Source organism: Triticum aestivum, chromosome 3D, assembly GCF_018294505.1.
Source record: "Triticum aestivum cultivar Chinese Spring chromosome 3D, IWGSC CS RefSeq v2.1, whole genome shotgun sequence".
NCBI classification, from domain to species: Eukaryota; Viridiplantae; Streptophyta; class Magnoliopsida; order Poales; family Poaceae; genus Triticum; species Triticum aestivum.
The window spans coordinates 153432301-153444599 of NC_057802.1; the positions used below are offsets into that span (position 1 = coordinate 153432301).

A 12299-nucleotide genomic window follows, 5' to 3' on the forward strand; every position below is an offset into this window, starting at 1 on the left:
TTCCTAGAATTTTAAGACAGATTAAGGTAGCGGCTGGAATCTCCTTTATATCCTTTGATTTTCTAGTAGAGTAGTGACTGAACAGCCATCATTAAAGTGGAGGAGAAGGAGGAGCACCGTTGGAAAAAAAAATGGTGGGAAAGGTGAACCAGTGACTCAGAGCGCAAGTATTTTGAAAAAGGGTTAAAAATGTTGCTCCCACCGATCCAGATTAATTGTTGCTATTTTGGTACGACTTTAGAGTACTGGATAGCTAGACGTCAATTAAATGGAACAGAGGTAGTACGATGCTATCCCTGGCTTTCTGATTGAGGCTGTTCAGTCAGATATGCCCCCGCTTTATGAATAAAACTGCCACATGGCGGAAGCGTCAAAAAGAAAGAAAAAAAAAGGAATCTACACTTACACCACAATTAAGCAAGTAAACAAAAAGCATAACATATAATGACATAGGTATAATTGCCCGCGCGTTGCAATGGGGATATAAATATTCCACTGGTTTAATACCAATTGTCTCAAATATATATGTTTGGAATCCTCATGCACATCAAGAAGCATTGTCTACTTTTTCTACCTTAAAATCATCACTCTTTTCTGTCTTCTTCTTTTTCTACCTATCATCTTCATCTTCCCAATCCATGCTCACCAGCGTCATGAATGGTACATCCGGCTCAAAATCCGCCAACCCTCCGCAAAACAAAGGTATGTCACGAAGGGGCAAGAGCCAAATCAACATGTATTACTGCACCAAAATATGCATCAGAAAAATTTCTCGGTGCATAGCTACTAGTATAAATGTAGAAAGTTTAGACCTTTGAAAAATAAGTGGCATGTGGTGTGCTTGCAGATACTTTGATATGTCTAAATTAGTCAACATGACGCTAAAATCTATTGTGCTCCAGGTGTAGCAAAATTAAATTTAGATGGATGGATGAATGAATAGAAGCAAGGAGGTTAATTACAAGGTGGTATTGGCCGATTAGCTGAAGGAGTGCTTGAGAGCCTCTGCGGTGGCCTTGTCGACGAGTGCCATGGCAGGGCAGCCTTCTTCATCCTTCACCCTTGTGCTGTACTCCATGTCCTTGATCCCGTGCTGCATATGTATGTATACATCCATCAACCACATTTTTTAGAGGAGGAGGATGACCCCCGGCCTCTGCATTTGGGCGATGCATGCATCCATCAACCACATGGTAAGTGCTAGGTAAACAATATTGAAAGGAAGCCATCTATGCTGAACTCTGACCCAACTCTGAACTCTGCATCTTCTATGCCCGTCACCTTGGCACATGAATGATCAAGCAGATGAATGAATTTCCCAGTAGAAAACAGCAACATTCACTAATCCTTCTTCTTTAGGAAAAAATAATAAAAACAATAAAAAAGCAGATGAACAGCAATGAATTTGCTCCGAAACTCTGTTAACGCCGTTTATGATCTGTTTCTGGACATTGCTGTTTAACAAAGTCATACATCCTGGTCAAAATTTGAGGTAAATGCCAGGATGCACGCCAGAAGATTAATCCAGTCCATGCACGCGATGTTTGACATTTTTGTTGCTCTTTCCTTTTCCTCAAATAGACAGGGACCTCTTGGGTGTTTGCTTACTGAACCAACAGCACCTCTTCTTTTTGAAATAGACTGCCACATTGGGTCTTTGCTTGCTGAACCAGCGCCCACTTAATTTTCAGCGCAAATGGCCGTGCAGCTCACGCCGCCCTTACCTCGTCTAGTTCTAGTCACTCAGCCAAATGTCCAAAGACAAGCATCAGACGGGAATAAACCATACAGGTACGAAGGGGTGACCTGTCATGCTTTATTTGATCAAATACCACTTTGGACTTCGGTCGAAACATGAAGGCATTCATCTTCGGACTTGAGGCCAAACACTGATGCATCACCGTTTAGCCAGGGAAGAGCCTCTGGATTTCTTCCACTTGTGCCGAGGTCAAACATTCGCCTCACAAATTAAACATGCCAGATCACAGAAAAGAGTTTCAAACAAGACAAATCCAAGGTTTTGACTCTTTTTTCTAGAATACTGAAAAAATGTTTTCTAGAATACCAAGGTTTTGACTCTGATTGGACCTCGGATTTGGTTCACCGTGCCAACTATGCCAGGAAATCAATAATAAGTCTTTCTATATCAAAGAAACAGATACTGACAGGGGCCTTGCCGATGGCGATCTTTTCCATTGACTATGACTATTCCAAGTCTTCCTCCCTTCGATACTTGAAGGCTTAGTAGTATCTTGAAATATGTGGAGGATATGAACTCACATACTGTGTTATATTGTCTTGGTGAGATTGCAGAAATCCCAGCACCATTTTAGCCATGACAACGCCCCGTAGCATGATCTTGAGCCTTTCCTTCATGGTAGCCTCTGCAGGCCATGCCATCCAAGGCAGAACCTGCAGTTGTCTGCAATTTAACTACCCCAGCTTCGACATGACCAACAAGAATGATTTCAGCTTCAGCCCAGGTTCAGCAATTGCAAATGGTTCCCTGAGAATCGTGCCGAACACCGGAAACTCGAGCCACCAGTCGGGAAGGGTGGTATACGTAAAGGAAACCCTCAAGCTGTGGAACAGGAAGCGAACTGTGCTCACATCTTTCAGGACGCAGTTCACGCTCAACATCCTCCCGGGAGAAGGTATGGCTTTCATACTCACAAATAGCCTGTCGTTGCCCAGGAACAGCGGCGGCCAGTGGCTCGGCGTATGCAACAACCAGACAGATGGTGCGCCAACGAACCGAATAGTAGCCGTGGAATTCGACACGAGAAAGAGCTACCAGGACGACCTCGACGGCAACCATGTCGGCCTCGACTTGAACAGCATCAAATCTGTTTATCCGTACCCGCTCAGCAATCTTTCGATCATCCTGTCAAGCGGCTCGGATGTCTTGGTTAGTATCATCTACAACAGCACATCACATGCTTTTGTATTATCTGTAAGCCAGCGCAACACAAGTGGCAGTGGGGGGCATAATTGGCGAGAGAGCTGGCCGGTTGATCTATCACGGTACCTACTGGACGAAATATATCTGGGATTCGCAGGTTCCACGGGTGATTACACCCAACTGAACCAGATAAAATCGTGGAACTTCACCACGATAGACGACATACTCGTCGCTGAAAGAACAAGACACGGGAAGTGGGTGTTTTTGGTTCTCATTGCCTTGGTTTTGCTCGTTACATGTTCATCGTTTCTTGTGTTGTTGGTGCGGAGAAGGGTGACACAGCGGAGAAGGCTAGCCTACCGCACGCTCGAGAAAATGATCGACGCACATGGCCCGGTTAGATTTAAGCTCAAGGAGTTGAAGCACGCGACCGCCAACTTCAGCCCTCACCGTAAGCTCGGTAGAGGCGGCGGCGGCACTGTTTACCTTGGATACCTGAATGGGATCAACAGAGAGGTGGCTGTGAAGCGGGTCTCACTCTCAAGCCGAGGAGAGAAGGAGTTCGTGGCGGAGGTGAACACGATCAGCAAGCTCTCCCACCGCAACCTTGTCAAGCTGATCGGCTGGTGCCACGAGGGAGGCGAACTACTCCTCGCCTACGACTACTTCCCCATGGGCAGCCTGGACAAGCTATTGTTCGCCAATGCCACGACGACCACGTACTCGTCATCGGCGCTCACATGGGAGCGGCGATACATGATAATCTGTGGCGTGGCATCTGCACTCGACTACCTTCACCACGGGAGCAGCAAGAGGATCCTCCACAGGGATGTCAAGCCCAGCAACGTGATGCTCGACGAGGCATACAACGCGCGGCTGGGCGACTTCGGTCTCGCCCGTGCCATCCAGCTCGATGGAGCGACACACCACTCGACGCAGGCGGTTGCGGGCACTCGGGGCTACATGGCGCACGAGAGCTTCTTCACCGGTCGTGCCAGCCTCGACACAGACGTGTATGCCTTCGGCGTCTTTGCCATGGAGGTTGTCAGCGGGAAGAGCCCAAGCAGGTCCATGCTATATGAGACACAAGAAATGTACATTGTGGATTGGGTCTGGAGGCATTACAGCCTGGGGAAAGTCATGGAGACAGCCGACACGGTGCTTGGAGGAGTGTATGACGAGATGCAGGTGGATTCTGTGGTGCGGCTGGCCTTGGCTTGCTGCCACCCGAACCCGAGGGATCGACCGTCCATGCGGACGGCGGTGCAGGTGCTAATCGGTGGAGCGCCTGCCCCGACTCCCCCATTTGAGAGGCCTGCCTTTGTTTGGCCACTGTCAGGCATGCAGCAGGAGATGGAGCTGCCGCAAGTTGGTGTGCTCTTCACGGGAGGACAGCTCATCACCTCCACTTCCCTCACAGGAAGGTGAGCATCTCAATGGCTGGTGCACTTGTACCGCCGAGTGTCTCAGTTCAGGGTCTAGGAATTCAGGGGTCAATGTTCGAAATAAAAAACAGAGAGGGGGTCTTCTTGGCCTAGGCCCAGCAACTCCGCCTAAATGTACTGTCAGATTCATGCTAGTTTATACAGGGTCAGCAGTCTGGTTAGTTGATATGTGATGCAGTCATGCAGAGTGTTATTGAACACTAAACTCTTACCTCTCTGTATGTCTCGACCAAGACTTAGGATCAACGCCATGAGTGAAGGCTCATAGGTGGTGATCTAAAGTGTTACCCTACGGAACCTCATCGCAGACGGCTCGGACCAGCCATCATAGACTATTTGGAGTTGTCTGTCATATGAACATTTGGATCGCATGGCTGTCTAAAGCCGTCTGTGATGAGTAATCAAAATAAATAATGATGACGATCGGCAGGGCGCTGAGACTGGCCTCACCGACTCACTCTTATGCCAGAAACAGACCACCAACCGTCAGGAATGGCGAAGCCGCTAGTCTCACGCACCCCTACCCTTAGCCGTGCACTCTGTACACCACTAATGGCCAGGTCGTCGCCCTAGCTCTGCTTCTACATTTCAGTTGGCCCAAAACACTAAGGTGTAATCCACGAAAACGCTTTTATTCTTTTCGCAAAACAAAAGTGATTTTATTCGATTCTTTTTCTTGGTACACTTTGAAATTACTAGCAAACATGCCTGAAGAAAAGAAAACATCACACGGCCCTAACCTAATAAGCATGACCAACCCACCTGTGCTGCCGTTTATCCTCCTTCCCATCCTTCGTGTGTGTGCGCGCGCGCATGTGCGTGTTCTGTAATGGCAATGAATGACAACACATTAAGAACTAAAGTGGTAATGAAAAGCCTATTATCAGCAATATCCTCACGATATGAAGAAGTTGAAAAGCTTGTGAAAACAAATAAATAATGAGGCAATTCTGAACCTCATTACCAGAAATTCGACATGATTCAGTGCAACCACATTGAAAAGAAACATAACTATGGAATTAGGCTAGCTATGCAACCACATTGAAAAAAAAACTATGCTTATAAAAAACAGTTTCATCCATGAAGCATGAATGTGCTCTCTGCTTGCAGAAGTTCATGGAGTAAATATATAGATATAGATAGATCAGGCCAGAAAATGTGAGGCACCCGGCTCTATTCTTGTACAATATTTTTGGTGTTTTTGCTTACTGTTTCTTTCCCTGACAACCAAGCTGACATTCTAATGGATATCTTTCCATGTTCTTAATGCAAAGACAGTAACAAAAAGATTAATTCCACATGCACACGAAAGGTGCATATTTTACACCATTATTAGGAACAGGTACTAGGAGTACAACTATTTTTATTTCTTTAGCACTCTGAAATCTGAACCAAAATTCAGACTGCACAGAGCTATGATGAGATTCAGAAAAGATCAATGTTATGTTCTCCTGGTAATCATCAACTTACAATACTAGATGCTGATAACTTTGAACTCGGAATCGAACTTCTATTTTTGGCAAATGCCAAGCAAACACATCGGAGAAGCTGAACCAACTTTCTGGCCAGAACAAACAAATATATATATATATATAAAAATTGAGGCTAGCTATGTTCATCACCTTCATTCTACTACATGCTCTGAACTCTAAAGAATTGTTTTTCCTGTTCAGTAGGAAATACCTTGTTACAAATTTCGGCATAAATCTTTCCTTAACTGGCCTCCTCTATACGTTAGACATGCTAGCAATTATGCCCCATGATCACATCAAATGCCAACAGCAAGTAACAATGTTCATTCATCTTTAATCATGATGGTACAACAAACACCGAAAATAATAAAAATTACATCTAGATCCGTAGACCATCGATGGAAGACTTAATCAATGCTGAAACTAGAGAGTGAGATGAAATTCAATCAGGATTTTTTTTCCTTGACCTGTGGAATGATTGAGGAATTTGTTTCTTGGCCTATAACAGGAGCTGTACATTTTTTATGAGAACAGCATATTGAGTATCTCAATAGTTGGTGCGCTTGTTGTTGAACCGGTATGGGCCCTAGCCCATCAAGATCTGTCTCTTGGGCCCAAGCCCATGAGAGGTGCTGACCTAGAAGAGGAGCCCCTCTTCCCTTGTCCCGAGTGAGCCGCCACATCTGAGACACACACTCACGCAGGAAACAAGACAGAAAGGAGGCTGCTGTATGAAGGTACCCATCTCCCGATTCAACATGGTATCGAGCCAGGCGACGACGGTGGCGGCGTAGTCCCTCGCCGGAGAGGCGGCGGTGGGGCCCAGCGGGGTCAGGCGAGAAAGGAGGCTGCGTGCGTGCGCGAGGCGGCGGGTCTGCTGTGGTGCGTGCGGCGGCGGCGCGGCTGGGCTCGAGGAGCTGCGACGCGGCCGGGAAGGTGCTGCTTCCTCTTGTCCTGCTTCGCGTCCCTGGGGTGGCTAGCTGCGAAGGGGGCGGCCGAGGAGGGCTGCTGCAGGCTGTGCAGGCGGCTGCGGCAAGAAGAGGAGGAGGAAGAAGGCGGCGGCGGATTTGGGCTGTGTGCGAGTCAGGCTGCGGCGGGGAGCTGCTGCTGTTGGTGCTGCTGAACAGAAGAGGAACTGCAGCTGCTGCTGCTGCCTTGTGTTGTTCCTGGAAGCTTGCCGAGCTGCTGGTGCTTGTGCGGCTGGTTCTTGGTGCTGCGGCAGAGGAAGAAAGAAGTGCAGCCTGCTGGACTGCTCGTTCTGGAACAGGAAGAGCCTGGGCTGGACCGCTTGTGTGCTTTATAGAGATTTTTTTTTCTCTGTGGACTTGCTGTTGTGAGCTTGGTGTTGTGGTGGTGGTGGTGGTGGTGCTGCTTGGGAAAGAAGACTCTCTGAGGCTGAGTTTTGCTGTTGCTGCTTATCCCGTCAAACGATGGCTGAACCAACTGGTCTTGCCGAGGCTTTGGAGAAGCTCGCTAAGATTCTCGCGGAGTCCAACTCTAGGGTCATCGTTCCTCGACAGGAAGTGGCTCAAAAGCTTGAAATGTCGCCCCTGGACATGAAGCTAGAGGGGGCAACAAATTATTTGAGCTGGTTCAGGAGGGCTTTGTGGGCTGTGGAGCAGAAGGAGCTTGATGGATATTTGTTGGGCACGGTTGTAGAACCGGGGACAAGAGTAGTGCAGAGGGCAAGAGGTGGAAGGTCATCCACTCTGTACTTATAGTGTGGTTGTTGAACTCTGTGGTGCCCTCCATTGGACGCTCTGTGGAGGGGCTATCCTCACCTGCTGAGATATGGAAGATTCTGTCCACTCAATACTCTGGCAAGGGCAATGTCATGCTCATTGCTCAGATTGAGGACAAGATTAGGTTGCTGCGCCAAGATGATGGCATGTCAGTGATGACATACGTGGCAGAACTGTAGGCTCTGTGGGCTGACCAGGATAACTGTGATCCCGATCCCCTGGAACTCTATGACGCGGCTTCAATCGAGTCAGGGCATAAGTGGATGGCACGCAGGCGTGTGCTGAAATTTTTGGCTGGCCTCAAAGGTTGCTTTGATGGCAGGAAGGCTTCCCTGTTGCACCAACCTAGTCTGCCTACCATTTTCGAAGCTATTGCAGCGATGACTCAAGAGGAGGTGCGCCTATCCCTTGAGCATGCAGACGTGAAGGTTGTGCCAGCTTCGACATTTGCAGTCACTGAGCGCATGGAGTGGGGAGATCCCACCAAAAGTCATATCTGTGGGGAGGTAGGTCACTGGAAGAGAGAATGTCCAACTCGTGGCAGAGGCAGGGGATATAACAGAGGGGGAACAGGCAGAGGTAGAAGTGCTAGAGGCAGAGGTGGATACTCAGAGACCTCATGGGGCCAGGCTTCTAGAGGCAGAGGTGGCTACTCAGGACACTCAGGGGGTCAGAGGGCTCACATGGCCGTTGCAGGAGACACTGGGACGTCCAAAGGCAAAGATGTAGATGATGTTGTCTATGGAGACTTTGCTCACTGGGCCTCCATTGATGAAGGTAATCCGGAAAGAGCATCTCTTGCTACTAATGAGAGTGCTCCAGAGTGGGTTCTTGACTCTGGAGCATCTAAGCATGTTGCTAGTAACTCCTGTGTGTTCGAGTCTTACACTAAGCATCCTCCCTCTCACATGGGCACTATACAAACGGCTGATGGCACAAAACAACCAGTCATAGGGGTTGGTACAGTAAAGTGTACTCCGACCATTTCCCTATCGTCATTTTACATGTGCCAGCCTTTCCTGTCAATTTGGTCTCTTTCAGTGCACTCATTGATCAAATGGACTGTCGTGTGATCCTTGACAAGTTCGGTTGCTTGATTCAGGTGCGACAGACGAGCCAGACGGTTGGGACTGGCACCAGGCGTAGGGGGCTCTGGTACATGGACCAGGAGGTGCAGCCGGACTTGTGTGTGCTGCGACCATGGAGGATAAGGAGAAGCAGACGATGATCCATCACTGTAGGATGGGGCATGTATCTTTTGATAAGATGAGTAGAATATTTCCGGATGTTATGTGTGGAATAGGCAAAGGCAAGCTGACATGTGATGCTTGTGAATATGCAAAACACACACGGGCCTCATATGTGAGTAAGGGGCTCAGGAGCATATCTCCTTTTATGCTTATTCATTCGGATGTATGGACTAGCCCAGTGGTGTCAATGAATGGGAAGAAGTATTTTGCTACCTTTATTGACTGCTATTCTCGCATGACTTGGATTTACTTGATGCGTCACAAGGATGAGGTGTTTAGCTGTTTTCAGAACTTCCATGCTCTTGTAAAGAACCAGTTTTAGGTACAGGTCAAGGTGCTCAGGACGGACAATGGAACGGAGTATGTGAACAACATTTTTGGGGCTTTCATGGCTGACCATGGTATTCTTCATCAAACTTCATGTCCGGACACCCCCCTCAGAATGAAGTGGCCGAACGGAAGAATCGTCATGTTCTTGAGGTTGCTCGGTCGTTGATGTTTACCATGAATGTGCCTAAGTTCTTGTGGGATGATGCAGTTATGACAGCCACATAGTTGATCAACCGGACACCTTCCAGGATACTTGGCATGAAATCTCCGTCTGAGTTGCTTGTTGGAGATAATAAGTTTGTTGTTCCGCCAAAGTTATTTGGCAGTACCTGCTTTGTTCGTGATCACCGACCATCTGTTGGCAAGCTTGATCCTCGGCAGTGAAGTGTGTCTTTCTGGGATACTCGTCTAGTCAGCAGGGGTATAAATGTTGGTGTCCCTCTGAAAAACGCAGGTTTGTAAGTATGGACGTTACGTTCAGGGAGTCTGAGCCATTCTATGGTGAGCCGACTGATCTCAGTCTGCTGTTTGTAGAGCTTGACCACCTACACCCTGTGCATGATGGTCAAGAGGGGGAGAAGGATGTGTCTCATACTCACGGGGATTCTGTGGACATTAACGCTGATAATGATGTGCAGGTTCAGGTTCAACCAATAGTGGGTACAATTCCGGTTAGTACCATCACTGATGATGATGTGCAGGCTCATGTCGAGCCAACTGTCGATACACTTAAGATTGGTGCTCTTCAGGTTCCTGTTCGGGATCGATGGCAAAACGAATACCCTGGTGTACTCTCGACGGCAACCACAAGCGCAGGGGGAGCAGCAAGGCGGGGAGGCAAGAGTGCAGGGGGAGCAGCAAGGCAGTGAGGCAAGAGTGCAGGGGGAGCAGCAAGGTGAAAGGATTGATATAGTTGACTAGAGGGGGGTGAATAGGCAACTAACAATTTTTAGCTTTTCTTTACCAATTTAAACTTTGCATCAAAGTAGGTTGTCTAGATATGCAACTAGGTGAGCAACCTATATGATGCAACAACAATAAGCATACAAGCAAGCAAGAGATAAGGCACAAATAAACATGCACAAGTAAAGGCACGAGATAACCAAGAGTGGAGCCGGTGAAGACGAGGATGTGTTACCGAAGTTCCTTCCCTTTAAGAGGAAGTACGTCTCCGTTGGAGCGGTGTGGAGGCACAATGCTCCCCAAGAAGCAACTAGGGCCACCGTATTCTCCTCACGCCCTCACACAATGCGAGATGCCGTGATTCCACTATTGGTGCCCTTGAAGGCGGCGACCGAACCTTTACAAACAAGGTTGGGGCAATCTCCACAACTTAATTGGAGGCTCCCAACGACACCACGAAGCTTCACCACAATGGACTATGGCTCCACGGTGACCTCAACCGTCTAGGGTGCTCAACACCCAAGAGTAACAAGATCCACAAGGGATTAGTGGGGGGATTCAAATATCTCTTGGTGGAAGTGTAGATCGGGGCCTCCTCAACCAATCCCTAGAGAATCAACAAGTTTGATTGGCTAGGGAAGGAGATCGGGCGAAAATGGAGCTTGGAGGTGGAAGAGGTGGTCAACTAGAGGAGGAAGACACCCCTTATATAGTGGGAGAATAAATCCAACCGTTATCCACCAACTCAGCCTGCGCAGCGCGGTACTACCGCACCTGAGGCGTGGTACTACCGCAGGGGCACGCGGTACTACCGCACCTGAGGCGCGGTACTACCGCAGAGCCCCACGGTACTACCGCCCACGCAGCAGAGACCAGAACAGCCACACATCACTACGGCAGAGGGCGGTAGTACTGCTGGCGCGGTACTACCGCACCCCCTTGCGGTACTACCGCAAGGCAGGGGCTGTCCAGGGATGGGAAGGCACGGATATAAAAAATTACATCCGTGGCTACTTCCGCAGAGTTGGAGTACCGTAAGCCAGCCGCGATACTACCGCGGTAGGTGCGGATGTAAAAAATTACATCCGCCCCTTACAGCCGCGAAGTTGCGGAACTAAGCAGGGACCATGGTACTACCGCTCACTAGAAGCGGTACTACCGTGGGGCCTTGCGGTACTACCGCACCAGAGGGCGGTACTACCGCAAGGTCCTGCGGTACTACCGCTCTGACGAGCGGTACTACCGCACTTCCTAGTTCGGCAGACAAGAGCTATAATTGCATAGACACGGAAAACTTAGGATGCTCCAAACGCAAGAGGAAAGGAGGTGCAAGGGACGATGTGTACGTGATGAATCCACCCAACCTTTCCAAAGCGGACCCCCTCTTAATAGTACGTCTTCCCTACGACTCAATACCACCGAAAAGAACCGAAGAGAAACGCCGTCTTCTATAGCCTTTGAGGGAAACCCAATCATCTTGTGCCTAGTCAATATATCTGAAATATTTGATGCACATGATTAGTCCGCAAAAGCATTGTCATCAATCACCAAAACTAACTAAAGGATAAAATGCCCTTACAATCTCCCCCTTTTTGGTGGATTGATGACAACACGGGATTTGCACGAGGGTATAACACAAAGAGCAAGGGCAAACCCCAAGTCTCTAAAATATAGACGGGCTCCCCCTAGATGTGTGCTATCTTGATGAGTGCTTTGGACTGCACGGCGCACATACTAGGATCAACACTCCCCCTATATTTTATAGACATGACAAATCTTGCAATAAGGCTAAAGCTAAGCAAGATAGACAGGAGCATAATGTAATAAGCACACGATAGAATAAGTTTACTACGGTACGATAGAGTGCATATGTCTTACATCATATGATAGAAGGTCTCACGAACACAAACCAAAGCAAACGAAATAAACGAAGTTCAACTGACCCAAACACGACATAACTCGCTGCAAATCCTACACTCTCTCCCCCTTTGGCATCGAGACGCCAAAAAGGCAGAGAGGACACCTACAGCAATAGGGGTGGCTCAAGCGGAGTAGTCACTGGCACGCTCCTCGTCGGACTCTGTAGCTGGGACGGACTCCTCCTCAGACTCGGTCCACCGGTAGCCCTGCTTGTGCAGCCATTCAGCCTCTGGGGTGATGTTCACCTCTGACCCGCTAGATATGTTCTCGCCAAAAGTCCTGAAAATCCGCTTGTCGCGGCGGCGAACCTCCTTAGAAGCCACATGAGTCTGGTA

At 48.5% G+C, this 12299-nt stretch overlaps 2 protein-coding genes across 2 annotated transcripts; both read left to right on the plus strand.

The window, feature by feature from the left end:
- The first annotated feature begins 1294 nt into the window (after positions 1–1294).
- LOC123074398 (probable L-type lectin-domain containing receptor kinase S.5) lies at positions 1295–4385 on the plus strand. Its single transcript, XM_044497259.1, has 2 exons — positions 1295–1791; positions 2314–4385. Exons 1-2 carry the CDS (start codon positions 1697–1699, stop codon positions 4328–4330), a joined length of 2112 nt encoding a protein of 703 aa, XP_044353194.1. The 5' UTR covers positions 1295–1696; the 3' UTR covers positions 4331–4385.
- A 3439-nt stretch (positions 4386–7824) lies between these two features.
- On the plus strand, positions 7825–9029 carry LOC123077992 (uncharacterized). The gene is made up of 2 exons (XM_044500377.1): positions 7825–8338; positions 8664–9029. The coding sequence occupies exons 1-2, from the start codon at positions 7825–7827 to the stop codon at positions 8705–8707; spliced, it is 558 nt and encodes a 185-aa protein (XP_044356312.1). The 3' UTR covers positions 8708–9029.
- The last annotated feature ends 3270 nt before the right edge of the window (positions 9030–12299 follow it).

Bases quoted from the DNA above. Each gene is read 5' to 3' on its own strand.
- LOC123074398 (XM_044497259.1), top strand. From the start codon at position 1,697: ATGGCCGTGCAGCTCACGCCGCCCTTACCTCGTCTAGTTCTAGTCACT. The intron at 1,792-2,313 runs GTACGAAGGGGT...GTGAGATTGCAG, and splicing joins GACGGGAATAAACCATACAG to AAATCCCAGCACCATTTTAG.
- LOC123077992 (XM_044500377.1), top strand. From the start codon at position 7,825: ATGGCACGCAGGCGTGTGCTGAAATTTTTGGCTGGCCTCAAAGGTTGC. The intron at 8,339-8,663 runs GTAATCCGGAAA...TGCTTGATTCAG, and splicing joins CTGGGCCTCCATTGATGAAG to GTGCGACAGACGAGCCAGAC.